Here is a 26,225-nt window from a genome sequence, read left to right as displayed (position 1 = left end):
GCTTTGCATGCTGCGGCCCCCTTGGGCCCTCTCGGCATGAGTGGCCCTGCAGGAGTGGGCACTGCTAGGCGTTGCCCGTTAGAAGATAAGAAGTCATGGGATTTGCCCGCGGCCACTGGTATTCTACGGCCTTTGCTGCTCCCAGCATCCCAGGCTGCCCGGCCACGGAAGCCTGGTTCCTAGCAAGTTCACTCTGGGTTCAAGTGCGTGCCCTGCTGTGGTGGGCTACCCTCACTCCTCTGCAGTCCGAGACACCAGCCGGCTCGGCTCATTCTAAATTGTGACTGACTGGTACCTTGGCTTTCTCTGTAAGATAAACTGAACCCCAAGAAAGAAAAGTTTAGAGAAGCCTCTGTTGCTGTCTTTTTTTTTTAATTATTTAAGACCTTTATTAACAGATGCTTGCAGTTTGTTGACTTTTTTGAAAAAATTAAGTTGTAAACTTTTATTACAAATTAAAAATGAAGTTCTTAAAAATCTCAACTTGACCAGATATGAAACAATTTAAAAACCTTTAAAGGTATATTGAGAAAAAAACAGGCTTTTTTTTTAAAAAAAAAAAACACGTTTGTCATTACCAAAAAGAGACATCTTTAGGTAAAAATAATAAAAACCCCATGCTGCATAGATAATGCAGATAGTTCTAGTTATCTGGTCAGCGGGCAAAAAGCAAGCACTTAAGGTCTTCAGCTCCAATCTTTTATTCATTTCTTACTGCTGGAATTTCATTTTCATTTCTTGTTGGATGACTAAACCGGATGATGGTAGAGATGGTAAGCTGGCATTTACTCAGCCCCGCCCGACTCGGCCTCGGGAGCGGACGAATTCTCAGTTGGTGGATCGGCTGCTTTTGTCTCTTTGCCATCTTGTGGTTTAGGGTTTTCCGGGCGTCTGCGCCGGTAATTGAAGTTGCGGCGGTACCGACGTTGAGGTGGCTGCTGACTTTGGGTATCATCTCCTTGATTTTCTTTATCCTCTTCGTTGCCGTCCTCTCTAGGCTGTCTTTGGCGAGGAGGGCCCCTGCGCTATGGTGGTCTGTAACCCCGATACATATTCTGTCTCACTGGTCTACCTTGTTCTCCTGCACCTTCGTTGTCAGCTCCCTCCATCACTTCTCCTTGCACGGGAGGGTTGGAATACTGTGGTCGACGCCCATAGGGTCTCCGCATGTAGTAAGGGGGATCCTTCGCCTGCGGTGGGGCCGGCGTTGTTGGGCCTGGCCTTCGGGAGCGCTCTCCGATCCCTCCTTCTTTTCCCCACTCTCACTATTCTGGTAATTCTGCTGGTAATTGCGTGGAGGACCCCTAGACGTGGAGAGCGTCTATAATGGTTACTGTCTGCTGCATATTTACTGCCTTGAACTGGAACTCCACCAGGGTCTGTGACATTTGCTGCCTCCGCACCCTTTTCTCCTTCAACATCAGACTCCACAGTCTCCCCCTCTCCTACACTGCGAGGGTACTTCCTGGGGTCATTCTTCTTTATGGCAGTCTGGTGTACAAATACATCTTCCTTGGTGTCATTCCTGTTGATGAAACCATGTCCGTTTCTTACATTGAACCATTTTACTGTTCCCAAAACCTTCGTTGCGATGACCTTCTTGTCCCCGCCGGCAGGCCCGCCGATGTGAGGCCGCCCGGGCCGCTGCTCCCTGCGCCACTGCCCGTGGTGCCAGGCTTGGTGTCGGCGGCGCTAAGGGCGGGGGCGGCCCGGGCGGTTGCTGGGTCTCGGCCTCGCTGCTCATGGTTGCGGTGATGGTGACTGGGGCCGGCTGCGGCAGCTGCGGCTCCTCCCGGGGTGTGATGGTAACTAGGCCGGCGGCGGCGGTGGGGCTGCTCAGGGCTCTCTGGGGTCCGCTCTCCGCTCCCACTACAGATCGAACTCTGTTGCTGTCTTTATTGACTGCTTTTTTTTTTTTTAATTTCAGTACTGGGGATTGAACCCAGAGACTAATTCTGCCTCAGAGCTACATCCCCAGCCCTTTTTTTATTCTTTTTTTGGTGGTACTGGGGTTCCTGGAAACCCTCCTATCTCTGGGCTACACTCCCAGACCTATTTTTTTATATTTTTATTTGGAAACAGGGTCTCTTAAGCCAGCACGGCTGGCTTCAAACCTGCACGATCCTCCTGTCTCCGCCTCCCAAGCGCGGGTATTACAAGCGTGCGCCACCACACCCGGCTATTCTTTATTTTTGAAACAGGGTCTCACTAAGTTGGCGGAGGGCCTCACTACGTAGTTGAAGCTGACCTCGAACCAGCAATCCTCCTGTCTCAGCCTCCCAAGTACTGGGATGACAAGTGCGCCATCACACCCAGCTTGACTGCTTTTTCTAACCCCAAATCTTGCTTTATAATAACTTTTGTTGCCTTTTATTGCTTGTTTAAATATAACGGTGGCATTTGACAAAACGAGTATCAAATAAAGTATATAATGGAGCAATTCTACAGAATAACAAATATGTGACACTTTGTGGGGAGGGTCTGGGGATGGAACCCAGGGGCATTCGACCTCCGAGCTACACCCCAGCCCTATTTTTTATTCTTCATTTTGAAACAGGGTCTCACTGAGTTGCGGAGGGCCTCACTAAGTAGCTGAGGCTGTCCACGAACCGCGATCCTCCGGTCTCAGCCTCGCGAATGCTGGGACTACAAGCGCACGTCACCACGCCTGGCGTATGTGAGATGTTTAAAGAGACTCAGGAGAACACAGCAATGTGCAGCGTAGCTTTCCGGGTGGGCACAGACGGTCTGGGGTCTCAGGATGATGTGAGTAACGCCCACAAGTACCCAGGGGGCTCTGACAATGTCCCAACAGCTGAAGATTGGGCTCTTTCAAACGGATTGTGAATTATCTGTGCCAAGGATGAAGTGTTTGGATTTACGCAAAGAACGAGTTCAATTTTTAAAAAAAGCACTTGCGCCACACATTTTAAGGCAAACACAGGCATGAACAGCTGACTCTGTTTTCTCATCTTTCAGGAAGAACTAAAAGAAGACATTTTTGGCCAAAGAGTAACCAGCCACGAACCCATCGTGTGTCTAGCGTGAGGAGGAAAAACTGTCAAAAACATCAACAGAAATTCCAAGGAAATGCCTATCACAACCGTGAGAGCAGACCGTGCCGAGCCGTTCCGTACATTTCCACAGCTCCGCGGCTGAAGGTCAAAAACCAAAATAGAATCGCACTCACAAAGTTTCAATAATGAGAGTTTGGTAAATATTAGCTATGTGTTAAGAGCGCTGCAAACACATTTCAATACACCCTTCCCCTAGCCGGCGAGGCTCCTTGAAGTCGGGGGTGGGGACCACACCTCTTTTATTCCCCACTGGGTGCCAGAGCCTACCACAGGGTCCCGCATACAGCTGGTGCCCAAGAGAAACTAATTGAGTTGCTGAACTTAAAAAGAAAGAAAAAAAAAAAGGCAGACTATTACCACCTACCTTATACAGACAAGGAGAAGGGTATGGAAGGTTACTGATTTGCCAAGGTCACTGGTCCAGAGCTAGGATTCCACCCTGGGGCAGCGGGACCCGTCTCCCAAGCCTTACCCAGGAGGGCAAGCCCAGATATCCTCTCCTACATAACACAAGGCGTTGCAATTTCAAATGTGCAAACTGTGCGATTTCAACGTGTACTCACACAACTGGTTCCCTACCCATCTACTTTTTTCCCGAGAGTCTCGTTTTCCCTCAAAGACTGTCACCCCTGAGAATATTCAGGAGACTGTGTCGCGGGTCTGAAAGAGCTTCAGCTGTGTTGTGTTTGTGGGACTGGGGACTGAACCCAGGGCCGTGCACGCGCTCAGGCAAGCACTTGGCCACTGGGTTTCATCCCCAAGCCCTTTTTGATTTTTCAGACAAGGTCTTATTAAGTTGCCCAGGCTGGCCTTGAACTTGCAATCCTCCTGCCTCAGCTTCCCAAGTAGCTGGGACTGTGGTTTCGCACACCCAGAGTCCCCGCCATAGCCGCCATGGCCGGGTGGCTGCCTCGCCCTGCGGGAGCCCGCACCCACTGTACTCTGCGTTGTGTTTCCCTGCATTCTTGAGTATAGCAAAGCCCAAGGTGTGTCAGGAGGTCTCACAGTTAAACGGCATCCAACTGCCCCGAACTGAATGTCTGTGCACCTCTCACACGTGGATGCCCAGCCAGCGGCAGTGTGAGGGCCTGGGGCTGCAGGGAGTGATTAGGTCATGAGGGAGGAGCCCTTGGGACAGAGGGAAGACTCCAAAGAGGGCGCTCACCCTCTTCCCAAAGCTATGGCCCCTCACCAGGACCCGAGTGTGCAGGCACCCTGACTGCAAACTCCCGGCCCCACAAGCCACAAAGAATGATTTCTGTTATCAGTCACCCAGTAGCTTCCACTCTATTCTAGCAACAAAAACGAAGACATCAACATTTTGAGAAAATGAGAAGGTTCAGATCTACTGAAACTGTCATCTACATAGAACACACCGTAACCACTGTAAAGTGGCAAACATCACAGTAAGTTTGTCCCACTTTTAAAACCCAGTTACAGCCGGGCGTGGTGGCGCACGCTTGTAATCCCCGCACTTGGGAAGCGGGTACAGGAGGATCGTGCAGGTTCGAAGCCAGCCGCCCTGGCTTAAGACACCCTGTCTCCAAATAAAATAAAAAATAGTCGGGCGTGGTGGCGCATGCTTGTAATCCTTGCACTTGGAAGGCGGATACAGGAGGATTGCTCAGGTTCGAAGTCAGCCTTGCTGGCTTAAGAGACCCTGCTTCCAAATAAAAATATAAAAATAGGTCTGGGAGTGTAACTCGGAGGTAGAAGGTTTTCCAGGAACCCCAGTACTAATAAATAAATAAATAAATAAATAAAACCCAATTACAGGCCGGGCGTGATGGCGCACGCTTGTAATCCCAGCATTCGGGAGGCTGAGACAGAAGGATCTCTATTCGAGGACAGCCTGAGCTACTTAGTGAGGCCCTCTGCAACTCAGTGAGACTCTGTTTCAAAATATAGAATTTAAAAAATGGGGCTAGGGGTGTAGCTCGGAGGTAGAATGCCCCTGGGTTCCATCCCTAGTACCGCAAAGATAAATAAGTAAATAAATAAAACCCATTTACAAAATGTCAAAAATAAACCCCCTAGGACACTCACTACTACTACTAAAATACAACAGGCCACTGAATAATCCAATTTCAGGAGCCTGGCATGTGAAAGGTTAACGTATCCAGGTGTTGAATTGGAACAACAAAATAAATTTGATGGAGAACTTGCCAGAACAACCCTTCAGTCATGACCACTGCCAAGTCAAAGGCTGGAATTATATTCCAGGCTTTAATTTAGAAGTAAACATTAAAATAAAGGAAAAGTTCTCCAATCATTTTCACTTTTAAAGTACTAAATTGGCCCATAAAAAAAAAAACCTCACGCTAATTATTGCAAAGCAATCAGCTTCTTAAAAACCCTTTATTTCACAATTAGGCTAATATCCCATTAATTTGGGACACTTACCAATGTATTTACTCCTTGCTCATTACCTGTGTGTGCACATTAGGAGTACACCGATAACACAATACAGGCATTAATATGTAAAACATCAACAAAAGCCATCTGGCAAGCTAATGAATAATCAAGGGATTTCAAATTAAACTAGAGAATTTTCCCTTAGAATCTTTAGGACAACACTGTCAAGTCCAATCTATTCACTTTGCCTCCAGAATCAATTTTTCAAACTTTATGACAGCTCTAATCGCTTCCACCTGTGTCTCGGGCCTGACTCTTGACTGGCACGCTACCAGCCGGGGTGGAAATGTAGACAAAGACCCCTATTAGGATCCGGCTGTTTCTCTACTGTGAGGTCACTCAGCCATTAAATTAGTTCCAGCACGATTTCTGTCCTCACAGGCTTGGACTCCGGAGGAGGAGGGTGTGGAGTGGAGAGAGTTCACGGAGCAGAATCAGAGGGGAGGGGAGAGGTGCTTGGGCTGGCGAGACCTGCAAGCGCAGGCCTGGGGAGCTGGGCCTGACCCCAACTCTGAAACCAAAGCATGCTTCGACCATGATGGTGGCGGGCGACTCTCCCGCAGAAGGAAAGCTCAAGGCCATTTTGAGGGACGGCGTTCCTTTTCTCTGCCTTTGTGTATAGAAAGTCAACCGTCAGCCGGGCGTGGTGGCGCACGCTTGTCATCCCCGCGCTCGGGAGGCTGAGACGGGAGGATCGCGCAGGTTCGAAGCCAGCCTCAGCTACTTAGTGAGGCCCTCGGCAACTTAGTGAGACCCTGTTTCCAAATAAAATAGAAAATAGGTCTTGGAGCATAGCCTGGAGGTAGAAAGCCCCTGGGTTCCACCCCCAATACCACCAAAAAGAAAAAAAAGAAAGAAGGAAGGAAGGAAGGAAGGAAAGAGAGAGAGAGAAAGAGAGAAAGCCAACCATCTCCCTAAGGTGTTCCTAACCAACGGGAGCCCAAGCCAAACAACTCTTTCGGAATCAGAGTACTTGGGAGCCTGAGAAGGTTCAAGGACAGCCTCAGCAAATAGTGAAACTCAGCAACCTAGCAAGAACCTATTTCAAAATAAAAATAAAATAGGCCTGGGAATGTAGCTCAGAGGTAGAATACCTACGGCTTCAATCCCTAGTACCACAAAACAAACAAAAATACTCACCCCTCTGAAAGCTTCCAAGGTGGCAGGGCTGGCGGGACAGCTCTGAATGGGGCATCTCCACTCCCAGGAGTTGAGGTGAAGCACCAGGAAGCATCTGTTGTTCAGTATCTACTGTTCAATGTCCTTGACCCCACAGCTGAGGATGGCAAGGCCCACGGAGGGAAGCCCACATAGGCCACGGAGCTAGTTGGAGGAAAAGTCTTAGTTCGGGCATTTTTCCCACAGGACTGTGAGCTTTCCGATGTCAGGAACGATGCCCAAGACACGGTGACTTCGCAAAAGCAACTCAGCCATTCACCTGCCTCGCCTGCACCTGTCACTGCTGTGTCTACTTGCAGACCAAGAAGGGAGTACGCACCCTTAGCCCAGAAGTGCTTCTGCAGGCATACTGGAAGGCAAGGATAGTTCAACATCCATCCTTAACTGCCCGGTGCCTGGCCTACCCCACCGAGTGCCGAAGGCAAGCTCACGACTCAGAAATCGACAGGCTTAAATGATAATCAAGAAATAAACTTAACTTGAGCTTCCTTACTAAAGGAAATTTAATTATTCTTTTATTTATTTACTTAATTTTTTTTGCGGTGCTGGGGTTGAAATCAGGGGCATTCTATCTCCGAGCGACACCCCCCAGCCCTATTTTTTATTCTTTATTTTGAGCGACACCCCCCAGCCCTATTTTTTATTCTTCATTTTGAAACAGGCTCCCACTAGGTTGCAAAGGGCCTCAATAAGTAGCTGAAGCTGTCCGCGAACTGCGATCCTCCTGTCTTAGCCTCCCAGATGCTGGGATTACAAGCGTGCGCCGCCACGCCCGACTTAAATTATTCTTAACAAAATAAAAAATAGCCAGCCCTTGGCCAGTTTGTTTAACACGCACAAGTATGCAGAGGCAATCAGCGTAAACGAGCTGCGCCCCTCTGGCTCGCTGCACGCTGTGGCTTCGCCCGTGAGTCATTCCAATATCTGACGGAGACATGGTGTAAGGCGATCAAAGAGATGCTATAGCTCAAATAACAGGCGATTCCAAAAACAACAAGGACTCAGCCAGCCCATATTTGCATGCTCCATGGTCTGGCCTCATGCTGTCTCCAGCGCGGGGAATCCGTTATCGTGTATCACAACATTCAAGTGCATGTGCAGGCTCCTGGGCAGAGTGAGCACTTGGAAGTGCTTTTCCAGCCATGGCGGCAGTGGATCTGCCGAGGCCATCCACACGCCCTTCCCAAATCCCGCCACCACCAAGAGCTCACACCTGCAAAGGGCTCCCTGAGCCGCAGCTGGAGGAGGTGACCAGGGAACTCGGGGAACTTCGCTTGCCCAGACACAGCACTGAGCCCAGGCCCCCAGGACACTCTGCAACCAGCTGAGCTACCTGGACACCAGGAAGCAGAGCAGAAAGAAAAACGAAGGCATGTACGGTCAAACAAAGTTAGCAATCTGCCGAGCATCGTATCCAGAAGATGTCACCTTGACAACGGAGCAGGAGAGACCAGGAGGAGGTGCCAGGGAAGCGACGGGGGCAGGGATAAAGGATGAAATGACCTCTTGGGCCCCCAGGAATGGGGTGGCACAGCCGCTTCAGGCGACAGGGGGGACAGCAGTCACCAGCCTGGTTTCAGGTTTTTACTTTTGGAGGGGAGAGCCACAGGCCCTTGGAATTGTCTCAACTTGGCGATCCACAAGCCATTCTTGGGGTTCTCTTTGCTGCTCCTTCTCCTGAACCCCCACATGACCCCCAAGTTCATCAGGCGAAGGTGGTAGCGGCTGTGGCTCGTGGTGTCAGACCCAGAGAACAAATGGCCACTTGCAATATCTACCTCAGCACCAGAGGACTGAGAGGGATTTATAGTCAAAGAAGAAAATAAGATGCTCGCCAAAATATTCGTCAGATGAGAAACTTTCAGACTCTCCCATATTTGCAATTATGTTGAGAAAAATGCTTCTAATGATCTTAGGAAGAAGTGAAATAAAAGAGCCGGCACGGTGATGCACACTTGCAATCCCAGTACTTGGGAGGCTGAGACGGGAGGATTGCGGGTTCGCGGCCAGCCTCGGCTACTTAGTGAGGCTCTCCGCAACTTAGTGAGAGCCTGTTTCAAATTAAATGATAAAAAAAAAAATAGGGTTGGGTGTGTCGCTCGAAGGTAGAATGCCCCTGGGTTCAATCCCTAGTACAGCAAAAAAGAGTGAAATAAAAGTAATATTATATGATAATAGCTATGATTTTTAGTCTTGTACATGTTGGGGCTTGTAGGCACTAACGACTTTACAGGTCTCCAGCTATTTTTCTTAGTAGTTTAAAAATCAGATGTACCTGAGACAAAGATGGCTGCTTGTCCCCGTGTCTACTTCCTCTACTCTTTGGTAATAGCATGTTGGTTTTCAGTTGTGTTCACGGATGCTTCCACATTTGTTTTCTTAGCTGTGAATGTAAGGGCGTGGACGGTGGTACTGGGGGTGGAACCCAGGGGCATTCTACTTCCGAGCTACACTCACAGCCCTATTTCTTTAATTTTTTATTTTGAAGTGGGATCATGTTAGTTGGTGAGATCTCACTAAGTTGCTAAAGCTGGCCTCAAAACTGTGATCCTCCTGTCTCAGCCTCTCAAGTCCTAGGATTACAGGCATACGCCATCATGCCCAGCTTCTTTCCCAGTGGTTTTTGTGTGTCGGTAACGTGCCTAGGTCCTGCCCAGGTCCTGCTGAGGCTGGCTTTGATCCTGTGAAATCCTCCTGTCTCCGCCTCTCAAGTGCGGGGACTACACGTGTGCCACCAAGCCCGGCTTTTTATTTTCCAATTTGAAACAGGGTCTCACTAAGTTGCTGAGGGCCTTGTTAAGTTCCTGAGACTGGCCTTGAACCTGTAATCTTCCTCTCTCAGCCTCCCACCACACCCAGCCCAGCTGTCTACGAGAGTTTTGAGAGATCTATCTCCACAGAAACCATAGAGGTGGCCTAGAAAAAGCCATAACTGTTCAGTCCCGAAAACAATACCCAGACCCCAGCCCTCGTAGGAAGCAGCGGTGGGAGGCCCATCTCTCTAGTGTCCACGTCGGACGTGGCGAAGGGAAGACCCTTCCGGAAGGCAGAGACAAAGACACCGGGCCACAGAGTCCTTTAGGAGGACAAGACCCGGGCTGGCAGATGGTGACCAAGAAACTTGCTGAGCGCAGTGCAGGAGCCCAGGGGACCAAGGTCCCTATTTTTACCACGGCAGCATGGTATTTGGGTGTACTGGGGAAGCACTGCACATGTGTGATACGGTTGCTATTTCTGGTGCTCGGAATATAACTAGGGCCTGACAGTGCTGGGCAAGCACTGACCACCAGGCTACACCCCTAACCCAAGCGTATCTGTTTAACTCACAGATTGCCAGATGCAGCCATATCAACAAGCCACAATCCAGCCGGGCGTGGCTGTGTACATCTGTCATCTCAGTACTTGGGAGACTGAGTCTGGAGGACCACAGGGTCAAAGCCAGCCTCAGGAATATAGTGAGGCTCTCCACAACTCAGTGAGACCCTGTTTCAAAATTTAAAAAAAAAATAGGGCTGGGGGTGTAGCTCGGAGGTAGAACACCCCTGGATTCAATCCCTAAAACCAAGAAAAGAAAGATGAGCAGGGATATTTGGGATTGTGGCCGAAATTGTTGGCGATTTCCCACCACATATTTACTCTTTCCTGGGGCTAGAACTTCAAATTTGTAGCTAATACTTGTTTCAAGGAGAAAGTAGACAGATGAAAAAATATTTCCAGAACCTTGTAATATAGACCTATAGCTAATTTTTCTTCTCTGGCTCACCAGGGAAGGGCTGTTCCATTGCCACCGAAGTAATGATCTGAAGGCAAAAATAAGCATAAAGGGGACCAATGCGGAGCGTTGAAAATTCTTGCTCCATCTTCTTGGCCCATCAAAAAAAAAATAATATGTATGGTATAAAGTATCATACTTTTTATTTTTTAGGGGAATATAAGAGGTTCCATACAATTTTCAGAAACAGGAACAAGTCCTCATGTAGTAAATCCTGTTATGCACTGTGTCCATAGCATTTGATTCTGTCCAGTGAAGACCATAGAGGACTCAAAGATCGTGTCTAAGATTAGTTAATACGTGGCAAGCACATCAAACGGCGTCTGGCAGAGAGGGCTTCCGACACTAGCAGACACCATGGCCGCGCGTCGCGAGGCGACCTCGTGTGCCATCAAACGTGGCTGTTAGAAGTCGCTTTTGCCCTAGTCTCGGCACATGACTCTTTCATTTAGCTATCTCATGGTTCTTTGATGATTCCGGGTTCTTTGGGTACCTTCGGATACCTCTTCCTAAAACAGCCACAGGCCCCAGAAACTTCTCGCCTGCCCACCGACCCTGGAGGCTTCTGGGAGCAACTTTACCTGGGAGCATCAGAGGAGCCACGTGCAGTGAAGAAGACAGCCACGCTACTTGAGGCTAGCCGTGACGACTTAGTATCTGCACCCAGCAGGCAGGGGGACTAGTAATTAGTCGTGAAAGCCCTCTCTCTCCCCCACAAAGATCAGACAAGAGGACCAAGATCCCTCAGAATCTTGGGTAAAGCTAAAATATTTTTTCTCTTTTGTAAAAATACAAACTCTTAATCCTATGCCAGGTTCCGTCTTTATTTTTTATTTATTTTTATTTACTTTTTCTTTTTTGGTGGTACTGGGGATGGAACCCAGGGGCATCCTACCTCCGAGCTATCCCCCCCCCAGCCCTAGTTTTTATTCTCTATTTTGAAACAGGGAGGGTCTCACTGTATTGCCAAGTGCCTCACTAACTAGCTGAGGCTGTCTGTGAACCACGATTCTCCAGTCTCATTTTATTCTTTATTTTGAAACAGGGTCTCACTGAGTTGCGAAGAGCCTCACTTATGAGTATCTGAGGCTGTCCGCGAACCTCCATCCTCCTGTCTCCGCCTTCAAATGCTGGGATTCCAAGGGTGCGCCACCACGCCCAGGTCAGGTTCCCTCTTGAGTATGGTCAAGCTCAGCTAAGAGGCTGTCACCGTCTGTCTCATGCTTTTATAGACTCAAGGAGCTTGGGGGAGAATGGTTTTTAAAGCTCAATATTAAAAAAGGACTTCCTTCCTTCCTCTTATTCAAGAGTATTACAGCAGTGTGGTCACAGAGTACGTTCTTGTCCTAAAACCCGTCAGAACAGCACGTCATGAAACCTAGCCACCTGATTACGCAGACGCCCTAGCAGGACCCACGCCAGCCTCTGGGTGATGCTCATGGCTCCAGCTCGGTGCCACCCCTCCCAACACTAGCAACCACAGAAACAAAATGGTGTGGAAGCGTCCATACTGTCACATCTGAACTTCTCAAATCGTGTGTGCGTGTGTGTGCGTGTGCGTGTGTGTGTGTGTGTTGTGTGGCACTGGGGACTGAACTCCGGGAGCATTCAACCTCTGAGCTCCACTCCTAACCCTTTTCATTTTTTGTTTCGAAACAGGGTCTTTCTGGGTTCAGAGAGTCTTGCTAGCTGGCTGAGGCTGGCCTTGAACCTGCCGATCCTCCTATCTCAGCCTCCCAAGTACTGGAATTATGGGCATGGGCCACCACACCCAGTTTCCCCGAAACTTTTTGTTAAATATGTATCATTTCTTACTTAGAAAATATAACGACTGCCGGGCGTGGTGGCGCACGCTTGTCATCCCCGCGCTTGGGAGGCAGAGACAGGAGGATCGCGCAGGTTCGAAGCCAGCCCCGCGCGCTGGCTTAGGAGGCCCTGTTTCCAAATAAAAATGCAAAAATAGGTCTGGGAGTGTAGCCCAGAGGTAGAAGGGCTTCCAGGAACCCCAGTACCACCAAAAAAAAAAAAAAGAAAATATAACGACCATGGGTAAATAATATGTATCCTTTCTTATTCCAGAACTGTAATGACCATGGGTCACCCCTCCATAGAAGAGAGCGCTCCCCGAGTATCAAAGGATTAGCACGGATGTGTAACAAGCAAGTCGTGCTAGTTTGATGTAAGAGAACTGACTTCCTTCTCTGCTGGGTGGGCGCGGTGGGCGGTGGGGGTAAAAGGGTTAGGGAACACTGAAAAAACAAACAGCTATGACAACACAAATTAACTCAGAAAACAAAATCCATAATTTAACACAGCTCACCATGCCCTCCCTTGCTCCAGTGTTCAGACGCACTTGACAGCCACTAAAACTACCATGTTGCGGACATGTTATTACATTCCAGAAGTGATTATTAAGAAGAAAGGCAAAAAAATATTTCCATACGCTGAGTTATGTATCTGTCTGTTCATGCAGCCCCAAGAGTGAACGCCTAGAGACTGGAAATCCGGTTATGTTGGGAGTTTTACATTCCTTAAATTTTGGTCCAGCATTGAGGAAAGGCATTTTTCTTATTCTCTCCAAGACATAACTTTTTAAAACTAAAATAGTATTCATTGATACCGATGAATTGGGGCATTTAAAAAAATCCTTCTATTTTCCAGTTTTGATCTTTAATCAAAGTCCACAGAATCAAAGGAATAAAAAGAAAAACTTGCAATAATGTGAATTTCAAACATCCCAATAGGATTACAGCGTGCTGGAAAAACGCGCCGGATAGGACCGTCCCAGAATGGTTTGCAAAGTGCAAAGCTCCAACTTATTTCAACTGAACCAGCTCAGGTATCACTCCAGTGTGCTATTCTAACGCCTCCACAAAACACCCCAAATGAAATATTTAACACTGATTACAGCCGGCCAGGAGTACAGCGGTAATCTGAGCAATAACGCCACCTGTTAAACTTTATTTTTTCCATAATGTCCTTTTCTCCCAGGACATTCGGAAAGGCTTGGTTAAAGGAAGTAAGCCACAAGCCACAAAAGCCCCCACCCCGTTCCATAAAACACAGATCTCTGATCAAAGAACTTTAATTAGCCTCTCTTTCTCCGTTTCAACTCGTCGAGGATGGGAGTGCCTCTCTCTTGCTGACAAGTGAGGGCCCCTCCAGCAGGTGCCAGGGAGACCCCGCCATGACTCACCCATCCAGAAGAATCATGGTCGTGGTGGTCACTTCGGCAAACAGCACTGTTTTCCCAAGTTCCCTGGTCTGCAGATTCTGCCGATAGATCTCGAAGTCAAAGCTTTCTGAGGAGAAGGCCTCCGTGTCAGTAATCACAGGGATGAAAGAAGGAGTGATTTCTATTTCAGATGTGTAGGATGAAACAAACTGGAGGGCGAGCTTGCTGGACTTTATGACTCCTCCGGGATCCGCGTGTCTCCCAAGCCACAGCATAAGCGAATCCCGGATTTCCTGTGTCATAAAAAAAAAAAAGAAGAAATAAAACGGTTTGCTTTGTCATTTCATTAGACGATGGAAGCTTTTTCCTAAAAATGTCATTTGGGTAATATAAGTACTTCCTAATCCATGACCGATAAGGGCTAGATTAATATATTCTATCCACCTAAACTATTATACCATATAATAACTGTACTAAGTGCTATGTTTGAATATCTGTCTCGCAGAATTCATATGTTAGAAACTTAATCCCCAGATCCACATGGTAATGGTATTTTCAGATGGGACCTTTGGGGGGTGACTGGGTCACAGGAGCTCTGCCCTCACGGACGGATTAATCCATTAATAGATTCTGGGGTTGTTGAGGGAGTAGTTTCGTTACCAGGAGAGGGAGGCTGCCATAAAGCCGGTCTGGCCACCGAGCGTGAGTCCCCTCTCCAAGTGGACTCTGCAGAGAGCACCCACCAGCAAGAAGACCCTTCTCAGACGTGGCCCCTCAACCTTGGACCTTCTGGCCCCAAACCTGTTAGAAATTAATTTATTTTCTTTATAAATTACCCAGTCTCGGGTGTCCAGTTATAGCAACAGAAACGGACTACGATGCTAAGTCTGCTTACACTATAGAAATTGACTTCAGAAGCCAGGATTCAAGAGGATAAGGTCTATTTATGCGTATGCTTCCTGTCCTAATCACAATATAGAAATCCCTTTCAGCAGGTTCGTAAATTTGTGATTTTCTAGTCTTCTGTGCATTTTACGGAATATGTGTATCTTTACACTTCTGCCTGCAGGAAATTCGCTCCCCATCCAGGCCCCACGAGGAAGTGTGGGTTCGGAGGAGTCCCCAGCCTGAGCAGCCTGCACATAACACATTCGGGCCTTAGGGCATCCTCCTGCAAGGGCTGGGTCCTTCCCAAGAAAAAGGCACTGTCCCTCCATCAGAGAGAAGTCCCAAAGCTCCCCCTGGCTACAGACAAGCAGCTTCAAAGATGACATGTAAACCAAATCCAGCTGACTGATTTGCTACCCCCACCCCGGTGCTGAGGCTCGAACCCAGGGCCTGGAACCCAGTAGATGAGCAAGCACTCCACCACTGAGCTACATCCCCAGCCCCCGTTGCTCAATCTTTAAAACTCACTTCCAGCTGGGCGTGGTGGCGCACGCTTGTAATCCCTGCGCTTGGGAGGCAGAGACAGGAGGATCGCGCAGGTTCAAAGCCAGCCGCGTGCGCTGGCTTAGGAGACCCTGTTTCCAAATAAAAATATAAAATAGGTCTGGGAGTGTAGCCCGGAGGTAGAAGGGCTTCCAGGAACCCCAGTACCACCAATAAATAAATAAATAAATAAATAAATAAATAAATAAATAAATCTCACTTCCAACCAGGCATGGTGGCTCACACCCCTGTTATCCCAGTACTTGGGAGGCTGAGACAGGGGAATTACAGGTTTGAAGCCAACTTCAGTTGGCAAAAAAAAAGTATGCAAAAAAAACTGAGGAGAGAGGAACAGGGCAAATGACCTCAGAAGGAGGCACTTCCAAAGCCCAGAAACTGGCGTGGCGCAGGACAGCTGGGCTGGACAGAAGATCTCACCGAGCACTGGCACCTGGAGGGCCTGGAGGAGGGCGAGTGCCGCGACACTGCACACAGTCCTGCGGGCCGTGGTCTCGCCTGTGCGCACACCCCAAGGGGTTCCCACAGGGAGGACACCGTGGAGCAACACCCTTCTCAGAACACATCCGTCCTTCCATCACGGCGAGACGCTTGGCTGCTATTATGTCATTCATTTATTCTTCCAGGGAAGAGCCAGCAAAGTGGAGGGAGCAGGGAGGCCCAGAGGCCAGAGATGTGCGGGCAGCGGGCGGGCTGGGCAGTGAAGAGAGGGGCTTACACAGGGCAACGGGGGACCCCTGCACCCCCAGGGCTTTGCGGAAGGAGAGGAGTGACCGGATTCGCCATCACGGCAGGCTCCCTGCCTGGCTGCGGTGTTGAGCTAGTGAGACAGGAGTGAGGTCAGGACACTGGACCAGGGCACAGCAGGCATGGTGCAACAGATTGCTACTGTTGACATGCTCCGAGGTAGAGGAGATCGGGTGTGCAAACAGGTCATACATGCAATGTAATTAAAAAAAAAAGAAAAAACTGGGCGTGGCGGTGCAGGCTTGTCATCCTAGAACTTGGGAGGCTGAGACAGTAGGATCCGGATTTGAGGCCAGCCTCAGCTACTTAGTGAAGCCCTCTGAAACTTAGTGAGATCTTGTTTCATAATAAAGAATAAAGCCGGGCATGGTGACGCATGCTTGTAATCCAAGAGCTTGGGAGGCTGAGACAGGAGGATCGCACAGGTTCGAAGCCAGCCTCAGCTACTTAGTGAGGCTCTCAGCAACTTAGTGAAACCCTGTTTCCAAATAAAGTATAAAATGGGTCTGGGAGTATAACCTGGAGAAAGTAAAGCCCCTGGGTTCCACCCCGAGTTCCACAAAATAAGAATAAAGAGAGAAAGAAAGAAAGAAAGAAAGAAAGAAAGAAAGAAAGAAAGAAAGAAAGAAAGGAAGGAAGGAAGGATAAAAAGTAGGGCTGGGAGTGTAGCTCAGAGATAGAATGCCCCTGGGTTCAATCCCAAGCACAAGAAAGAAAGAAAGAAAGAAAGAAAGAAAGAAAGAAAGAAAGAAAGAAAGGAAGAAAGAAAGAGGGCTGAGGGTGTAGCAGGGAGGTAGAATGCTCCTGGGTTCCATCCCTAGTACCACTAAATAAATAGATAGACAGATAGATAGATAGATAGATAGATAAAATGGGGAGAGATCGCTTGGTATGGTAACACATGCCTTTAATTCTGACACTTGGTAGCCTCAGACAGGAGGATCCCAGGTTCGAGGACAGCCTCAACAGCTTAGCAAGGCTCTCAGCATTATATGAGAACCTGTTCCAAAATAACAGTAAGATGGGTGTGGTGGTGCACGCTTGTAATCCCCGCACTTGGGAGACAGAGATAGGAGGATCGTGCTGGTTCGCAGCCAGCCGCGCTGGCTTAAGAGACCCTGTTTCCAAGTAAAAAATATAAAATACATCTGGGAGTGTAGCCCAGAGGTAGAAGGGCTTCCAGGAACCCCAGTACCACCAAAAAATAAAAAATAAATAAACAAACAAACAAACAATAAGATGGGCATGGTGGTGCATGCTTGTAATCTCAGTACCTGGGAGGCTGAAAAAGGAGGACTGAGGTTCAAAGCCAGCCTCAGCAACTTAGCAAGGCTCTCTGCAACTGAGTGAAACCCTGTTTTCAAATTTAAAAAATAAATAGATGTAGAATGCCCCTGAGTTCTATCCCCAGCATCCCCCCCAAAAAAAAATATATATATATAAGGCTGGGTGTGTAGCTCAGAGGTTCAATCCCCAGTACCACAATAAAAATAAAAAATAAAATAAAATAGGAATGGGGGTGTAGCTTGGAGGTAGTACAACACCCCTGAGTTCAGTTATAAGTAGCCAAACTAAAATAAGTGTGGGGTGTTTAAAAGTGAGGTGAGGGTTCCTGGGCCACCCTGGAAGGACAGTACTACCCTGGAGGTGCAGGGGAAGGACAGGTCTGGAGAGGAGGAGCCGGTGGTCGGCTCCGGGCTAAGCTGGAGGGATCTACCAGAAAGCCCAGGAAGCCGGGAGCCGGTGACAGCCTGGCCTACGTGAGCCAGGAGTTCGGGGCAACAGGCCCATGCCGTGGGTTTAAGTTTGGAGATCGTCAGCGAGGAGAGAGGATAAATGAGGGAGCGATGGGGATAAAAGGAGGAGGCGGCAAAGGGGTTAAACTCATTCCCTGGAGGTCTGGAACCAAGGACCACAGGGTCATTCGAGGACGGGGAACTTATCTTGGTTTTGGAGGCTTCGAGCCAAATCTCACGGCGTCAGCAGGGACATACTGGCTTTAAAGGCTTTATGGTTCTACTGAGTCTGCCAATGTTCCTATGTTGGACACTCGCTCCCGGTGCAGCAGTGAAGAGGCAATTAGGAGCCAGGCATGGTGGGGTGCGCTTGTAATCCTAGTACTGGGAAGGCTCAGACAGGAGGATCGCAGGCTCAAAGCCAGCCTCGGCAACTTAGCGAGGCTCTCAGGAACCTAGTGAGTCCCTGTTTTCAAAGAAGAAATAAAATCAGGCTAGGGGCGGGGGGGGGGGGGGGGCTGGGGTTTGAAGGTAGAATGCCCTAGGTTCAATCCTCATGAATGGATTCACACCACTGCACAGGACTGAGTCAGTTAACACAGGAGAGGACCACTTATAAAAGGATGGCTTTGGCCCCTTCTGTCTGTCTGTCTTTCTTCCCTCCAATTCTCCGCCTTCCGTCATGGGATGATACAGCAGTAAGGCCTTCAACAGCATCCTGATTGTTATTTTTCTCCTCCTCCTCCTCCTCCTCCTCCTTTTTTTTTTTTTTTCTCTCTCTCTCCCTTTGTGGTACTGGGGATGGAACCCAGGGGCATTTGACCTCCAAGCTACACCTCCTGCCCTATATTTATTCTTTATTTTGAAACAGGGTCTCACTGAGTTGCAGAGGACCTCACTAAGTAGTAGCTGTCCGCAAACCACGATTCTCCTGTCTCAGCCTCCCGAATGCTGGGATTACAAGCGTGCGCCACCACGCCCAGCTAGCAACCTAATTCTGGACTTGCCAACCTCCAAAACTGTGAGAAACAAACTTTTCCACAAACTACCTGGTCTGTAGTGTTTTCTTAGAGCAACAAAGAATTAATGAAGAGACAGGAAAATAATGAACTTGTGATTCACAGCCAAATTTTCTAAGTAGCCACTAAGGTATTGTGGAAATGCAATTGAAGAGAAAGTTTAGGATTACGTAGATCAAGGCTGATACACAAGTAGTATTACCTACCCCAACTTCCAAATCCACCTCATTCTTTGAACTCAACCACTAGTGTATAGCTAAAATGTCAATTGTTTAGGAAAGAGGTTTTGGACCCATAGCCCCTCTCAATCTAGATTAAGACTCTCTCATAAACATAATTACAGACTTCCGGGAAGATGGTGACCGAGAAAAGTGGGGCTTAAGAGCCCCGCTAACAACCAATCTCCATTACCACAAAATCAGCGCCTTTCATAGCCAGAAAACACCATCACCAGAGAAACAAAAAAATCACCAGCCCCAGAGAGGAGGGGGTCTCATAACGGAGCTCAGAACCACAGAGGAGATACGCCGGCCTCACGACCGAGGACACAGCAGCAGCACTTTACTGCCAGCGGCAGCGGCGAGCTCACCGGACAGCTACGGCTACAGACCAAAGCACTCAACAGTCCACCAGGCTCCAGAGAGGAAGGGCGGACAGCGAGCCAAGGTGAGCCGCTGAGGAACAGCCCGGCGGGATTCGGCAGATTTCTCGGCACAGGGAGCATCTAAAGCTTCCAGTGGCTGGGCTCAGCACACCCTACAGGGACTCAGAGCGCAGCTCAAAACCAGAGAAAAATACGCCAGCCTCACGGCCGAGGGCGTGGCAGCGGCGCCATATTGCCACCAGCGGCAGCAGCAGCGAATTCACCGAGTCCACGACAACTCCATCTGCGTATTCAACAACAGTGAGTCAAATTGCGGGCCCCAGAGGAGAAATCCCAGTACTGACTCCCAGGGACTTGACCCAGTGGGGGAGTGGCAGTGGCAGAGATATCACACCATAGGAGAACGCCCACCCTGGCACCCCCCATAGTCTAAAGCAGCCTCTATTGATTCCCTGGATCTGAGACTTTGTGATACAACCCAGTAAAGGAGTAGTGGTGACTAAGATACTACAGACTCGAGATCCAGAGCACCTTAAGTGAAGTCGTAGTGACACAAGGGAAGAACCCAGAGAAGGCACAAACTCCCGAAATCATGGGAAAGAGGAATAACAAAATAGCAATGAATGCCCACAATCCCACAACATCAGAACCTGATAAAACAGAAATTCAGAGATTTATAGAAGATCAAATCAGGAAAATAACTGTAGAAATAATAGAGGTGTTTCGAAAAGAATTCAGAGAGAGCCAAAAAGAGATAAAGGATGCAATTAATGAAGTAAAGGCCTCAATTCAAAGTACAAACAACCGATCAGACCACATGGAGAATAGAATCTTGCTCTTAGAAGATGATCAATCCAAAAATGAACACATAGTTTCTAATCTAGAAAAAAATATCCGACAGCAAGAATGTGACATGGAAGAAATATGGGCCCATTTTAAGAGAGCTAACCTAAGAATAATTGGAATAGAGGAGGGAAAAGAAAGTGAAATCAAAGGGATCAACAATCTCTTCAAGGAAGTAATAGCAGAAAATTTTCCAAACATAGAGCAAGAGGTTGATACACAGGTCCAGGAAACTTATAGAACTCCCTTTAGACAGGATTAGAGAAGAGGATCCCCACGCCACATAATTGTCAAAATGACCAATGTGGAAGCCAAGCAGAGAATCTTAAAGGCAACAGAAACAAAGGGCCAAGTGACATTCAGAGGCAAACCAATTAGAATCACTCCAGACTTCCCAAACCAAGTCATGAGAGCCAGAAGGGCTTGGAGTAACATATTCCAAACTTTGAAAGAAAACAACTTCCAGCCAAAAATTTCCTACCCAGCAAAACTTTCTATCAAATTAGATGGAGAAATAAGAAGCTTCCATGACAAACAGAAACTGAAGGAATTTATGTCTTCAAAACCAGCGCTAGAGAAAATACTCAAAGAGATTGACTACAAAGAAGAAATAGGTAACACACACCAGAACCAGAGAAACAAGATTTTCCATCCAACAGACAACTAAGATTAGTTATCTGTGGAGATTCATTATTTATGTTAGTCTTTTACCTATCTCTAAACTGTATTGTTTGCTTTTATTGTTGTTAATTTTTAGGAATTCTAGTTGGAATATTAATATACCTTCAGATATAGCATTTAGAAATATTTTATCCCATTCAATCAGTAACTTTTAACTCTGTTTACATTGTCTTTGGATATACAATTTTTTTTTTTTAGGGAGTTTGTATACTCTTCTGTTGCCTGTGCCACTGAAATCATATCCAAGAAATCACTGCCAATTTCAATGTTGTGAGGTTTTATGACCCAGATTTTCTTGTAAAAGTTTATAGTCTTAAGATTTATATTTAGGTCTTTTATCTATTTTGAGTTAATATTTGTATATGGGATTAGGTAAGGGTCCAATTTTATTCTTTTTCACGTAATTATTATTTTTCAACAATATTTAGTTAAAAGATTATTACTTCCTCCACCAAATGTTCATGGAAACCTTGTCAAAAATAACTTGACAATATATGGAAGAATTTAGCTCTAGGCTTTCATTTAACTCCAGTGGTTTATATATCTGCCTTTAGAACAGTACTACATGGTTTCAATTATTGTAGCTTTATATGGTTTGAAATTAGAAAATATATATCTTCTAGCTTTGAAAAAAATAAAAATAAAAAATAAACATAATTAGAGAATTTGTACAACCAATAATGCAAAGTCCCATTCAGAATATCAATTCCATAGACAACATGCACGTTTTCTGTCTCGCTCCCATGGCACCCAGCTCCAGGTCTGTAGAAGAGCGCATACTTGATAAACATTCATGGTAGAAATGCACACTAAATCCCTTACCCAGGAACACGCTACAAGTAATAGACCAAGAGGTAAAACTCAAAAATAAGGCAATGACATGATATGGTCTTGATATCTTGCATCAAGGAGAAATATAAAAATCTTTGAAGCCAAATCAGTTAAAAGTCAGTTCTACTCAAAATAAAATGACCACCGGACAAGGTGGCACCTACCTGTAATCCCAGTACATAGGAGGCTGACGGAGGAGGATCACAGGTTTACATCCAGCCTCAGCAACTTAGCAAGACTGTTTCCAAACAAAAAATAAAAAAAGATTAGGGATGTAGCTCAGGGGTAAAATGCCTCTGGGTTCACTCTCCAATATCACCAAAAAAATAAAAATAAAAATAAAAATAAAAAATAAAAGAAAGAAAATAAAATAACCACTATCTGTTTCCTCTTCAGTGGGATTCATAAAATCCTTCTAGTTAATGTTATTTTTCTAACATTTAAAACAACTTTGAAAATGTAGAATACATATTTCTATAAGATTTCAGTTTAATTAAATACAATTTAAATGAAACCAACAACTGAATGCTTTATAGTCACATAACTATGGCCTTTCAAATCAGCCTTAACATAATAAAATGCTGGCCATTATAAAAATAAAAAAAAAAAAGTGAAGCCAGGCGTGGTGGCGCATGCTTGTAATCCCTGCGCTTGGGAGGCTGAGACAGGAGGATCACGGTTCTCAGACATCCTCAGCTATTTAGTGAGGCCCCTTGCAACTCAGTGAGACCCTGTTTCAAGATAAAGAATGAAAAATTGGGCTGGGGATGTATCTCGGAGGTAGAATGCACCTGATTTCTATCCCCAGTACTGGAAAAAAAAAAAAGTTAAACAGATCTTCATTTCTTATTGTGACATTTTGCACACAACATGAAAATCCTGAGGAATCTATCAAAAAAAAAAAAAAAAGAAAAAAGAAAACACCTAGAACTAGTAAATGAATCTAAAATATTGCAGGATACAAGGTTAATATACAAAAACTGGATGTACTTTTACATACTAACAATGTGTATTTGTATACTGAATTTTTAAAAATACTAAGTTCAATGGCATCAATATACCTGAAATATTTAATGTTAAATAAACCATGTATCAGACCTGTACACTGAAAACTACCAAATATTCTTGAATCAAAAATTAAAGAGTCCATAAGTAACCAAAGAAATAGACCATGTTCATGGATCAGAAGACTTAACAGTGTTAAGATGTTAACTCATAAATCAAAACTGCAAATTGATTTATGAGTTCAATATAATCCCATCAAAATCTCAGCAAGCTTTTTTTTTTTTTAGAAATTGGCAAACTACTTCCAAAATTTATACAGAAATGAAAAATACTTAGAATGCTCAAAACAATCTTGGGAAGACAAAATAAAAAAAAAGTAGAATATTTACATTGCCTGTTTTCAAGACTTACTATAGAGCTGGAATAATCAAGCCAGAGTAGTGCTGGTTTACAGACAGATATGCAGATTACTAGAACAGAAACAGGCCATGCACCAGCCACGGAGGCCCACACCTGTAATTCCAGTATTGGGAGCCGGAGACAGGAGGACTACAGGTCTGAGTCAGCCTCAGCAACTTAATCAGGACACTGTTTCAAAATAAAAAATAAAAGGGGCTGGCGGTCTAGCTCAGAAGTAGAATGCCCCTGGGTTCGGTCCTTAGAGAAAGAGAGAATATGAGAATGTATCTCAGGAGAAATAAAAACACAAACAACAAACCCGAAAAGAACTATTCTCAATGCATATGTCAGACAGCGTTCTTTGCCCAGTATAGATAACCAAATACCTTCTTTTTTTTTTTTTTTTTTTTTTTTTTTTTTGGTGGTACTGGGGTTCCTGGAAGCCCTTCTACCTCCGGGCTACACTCCCAGACCTATTTTTACATTTTTATTTGGAAACAGGGTCTCCTAAGCCAGTGCGGGCGGCTGGCTTCGAACCTGCGCGATCCTCCTGTCTCTGCCTCCCGAGCGCGGGGATTACAAGCGTGCGCCACCACGCCCGGCCTAACCAAATACCTTTTAAGCTCTCTTAAAAAAATTATAAGAGCCAGGCGTGGTGGTGCACACTTGTAATCCCAGCACTGGGGAGGCTGAGACAGGAGGATTGTGGTTCAAGGACAGCGTCAAGTATTTAGTGAGGCCCTTTGCAACTCAGTGAAACCCTTTATTTCAAAATAAAGAATAAAAATTAGGACTGGGGTGTAGTTTAGAGGTAGAATGTCCCTGGGTTCCATCCCAGTACTGCAAATATATATACAAAAATATATGTATGTAACCTGAGCAAAAGATTTAAACAGACACTACCAAAAAGAAAACATAAAATAGCCAATAAGTACATGAAAAAATGCTTAGCAAAATTTGACACCAGAGAAATGGAAATTAAAATCATGATGAAGCTGGGTGTGTTGGCCTGTGCTGATAATCTCACATTTTAACAGCCTTAAAACTGAGCATCCTCCTTCCAGCCACTTGGGAGACTAAGGCAGAAGAATAACAAGTTTGAGGACAATCAGCAACTTAGCAAGAACAAGTCTCAAAGCAAAAAAAAAAAAATGTAAAGGGCTGTCAAAAATAGCCGAGTGGCAGAGCACCACTGGGTTCAATTCCAAGTACTATAAACACACACACACACACACACACACACCAATGACAAACCACTGTACACCCACTCAAATAATTAAAATTTAAATTTCTGACAATATCAAATGTTTACAAAAATGGAAAGTAACTAAAACTCTCATGCATTACTGGCATCAGGATTTTAGAAGACAGTTTGGTGGTTTCCTATAAGGTTAAACACACTTGCTCTAAGAGAGACCTAGAAATTCAACTCCCAGGTATTTACCTAAGAGAATAAACACACGTGTTCACACAGATTTGTACACGAATATTCACAGCACTTTTCCTCATAAGAGGCAAAAAGTACAAACCCACATGCCCACTAACAGGTGAGCGGATAAACAAATGTGCATGTCTGCTATCTGGTGATAAAGGGAACGAACGACTCAGGTGCAGAATCGCAGAATCTCAAAAAGTTATGCGGACCAGGGGCCGAGATGTAGCTCAGTGGCAAAGCACCTGCTTTACAGGTGTGGTGCTCTGGGTTCGATCCCCGGTTCCAAAAAAGACCAAAAAAAAAAAGAAAAGAAAAGAAAAGAAAAAGTAATGCAGACCAAGCCAAAACAAAACAAAACAAAAAAAGACAGAACAGTATGTTCTCTACGGTTTCATTTCAGAAAAGCTTGACCTAGCCGGGCGTGGTGGCGCACACTTGTAATCTCTGCACTTGGGAGGCTGAGACAGAAGGATCGCACAGGTTCAAAGCCAGCCTCAGCTACTTAGTGAGACCCTGTTTCCAAATAAAAATATAAAAAAAAGAAAGAAAAGTTCGACCTAATAATTTAACAGATGGCAGGAAAGTGTTTGCCTGAAACTGGACGTGGAGGTCGGACAGCACATGAGAAATGATTGTGGAAGGAAAAAGGGGATCTTTGGGGAGACTGGAAATGTTCCGGACCTTCACTGATAGGCAGCTGCACAACATATCATATACATTTATCAAACTGGACACGGGACAGGTGATTGAATACAAATCATATCTAAATAGTTATTTTTTTAAAAAAGCAAACAGCAACAAGCCTGTGAATGTGAGTTTCTCACGATTCCCACCTAGTGCGAGGGCACGGACGTGGCACGCTGGAGCTGGCGAACACGCTACGGCCTGTGGCTAAGATCAGAAACTGTGGTACAGCCAGGCGCGGCGGCGCAGCTTGTCATCCCAGCAACTGGGAGGCCGAGACAGGAGGATCGCGGTTCACGGACAGCCTCAGCTACTTAGTGAGGCCCTTTGCAACTCAGTGAGACCCTGTTTCAAAATAAAGAATAAAAATAAGGCTGGGGGTGTAGCTCGGAGGTAAAATGCCCCTGGGTTCCATCCCCAGTACGGAAGGAAGGAAGGAAGGTAGGAAGGAAGGAAGGAAGGAAGGAAGGAAGGAAGGAAGGAAGGAAGGAAGGAAGGAAGGAAAAGAAACTGTTATACACTGTCACCCTGAGTTTTTCTGCTTCTAGTCTTATCTGCTATGTTAACTCATCCAATGGCTTTCATCCTTGAATTAAAAATACATGTTACAAAATCCGTTGAGTTTTGGAACTCCTTTTCCCGGGAGACTCACCAGATCTTAACCCCTAAAGGTTTCCTGTCTCACACATTTGCACATAATTAGATTAGTCCTGCTGCACTCATAACACTGGAAGTTGCTAGGCAACCAGAAGCGGGTAAATTAGAAAGAGAATCATCAAAGACAAGGCACGCAAGCCTTTTTGTGTGTGGGGGTGGTGGTACTGGGGTTCCTGGAAACCCTTCTGCCCCCGGGCTACACTCCCAGACCTGTTTATTTTATATTTTTATTTGGAAACAGGGTCTCTTAAGTCAGAGAGGCTGGTTTCAAACCAGCGCGATCCTCCTGTCTCCACCTCCCAAGCGCGGGGATTACAAGCGTGCGCCACTGCGCCCGGCCTGCAAGCCCTTTTATGGGGTCTCGTTCTTCAACATGTTCAAGGATACAGGAGCGAATGTCCATGAAACAACCCAATTCCATTGTATGTATTTGTTTATTTACTTATTTATTAGTTAATTTATATATTCATTTATTTTATGTGATACTGGGGATGGAACCCGGAGGCATTTTACCTCC

The 26,225-nt window shown here is 46.2% G+C and overlaps 1 protein-coding gene and 1 pseudogene across 3 annotated transcripts in view; both read right to left on the bottom strand.

The window, feature by feature from the left end:
• HLCS (holocarboxylase synthetase) overlaps window positions 1-26,225 on the bottom strand; it is a gene marked incomplete at both ends in the record, with an annotated part of 200,805 nt that overhangs the window by 124,031 nt on the left and 50,549 nt on the right. For both annotated transcript variants that reach the window (XM_080696201.1, XM_080696202.1), the window contains one exon: window positions 13,640-13,911. In XM_080696201.1, coding sequence (XP_080552327.1) covers window positions 13,640-13,911 — 272 coding nt within the window. The remainder of the gene's footprint in view (window positions 1-13,639; window positions 13,912-26,225) is intronic.
• On the bottom strand, window positions 786-1,744 carry LOC308263679 (Y-box-binding protein 1-like; annotated as a pseudogene). Its single transcript has one exon. The product of its transcript is annotated as a Y-box-binding protein 1-like (transcript).

Source organism: Muscardinus avellanarius, assembly GCF_963383645.1.
Source record: "Muscardinus avellanarius genome assembly, chromosome: 5".
NCBI classification, from domain to species: domain Eukaryota; kingdom Metazoa; phylum Chordata; class Mammalia; order Rodentia; family Gliridae; genus Muscardinus; species Muscardinus avellanarius.
Note: the sequence above shows the minus strand (reverse complement) of the source record. Positions and strands in the feature narration are given on the sequence as shown.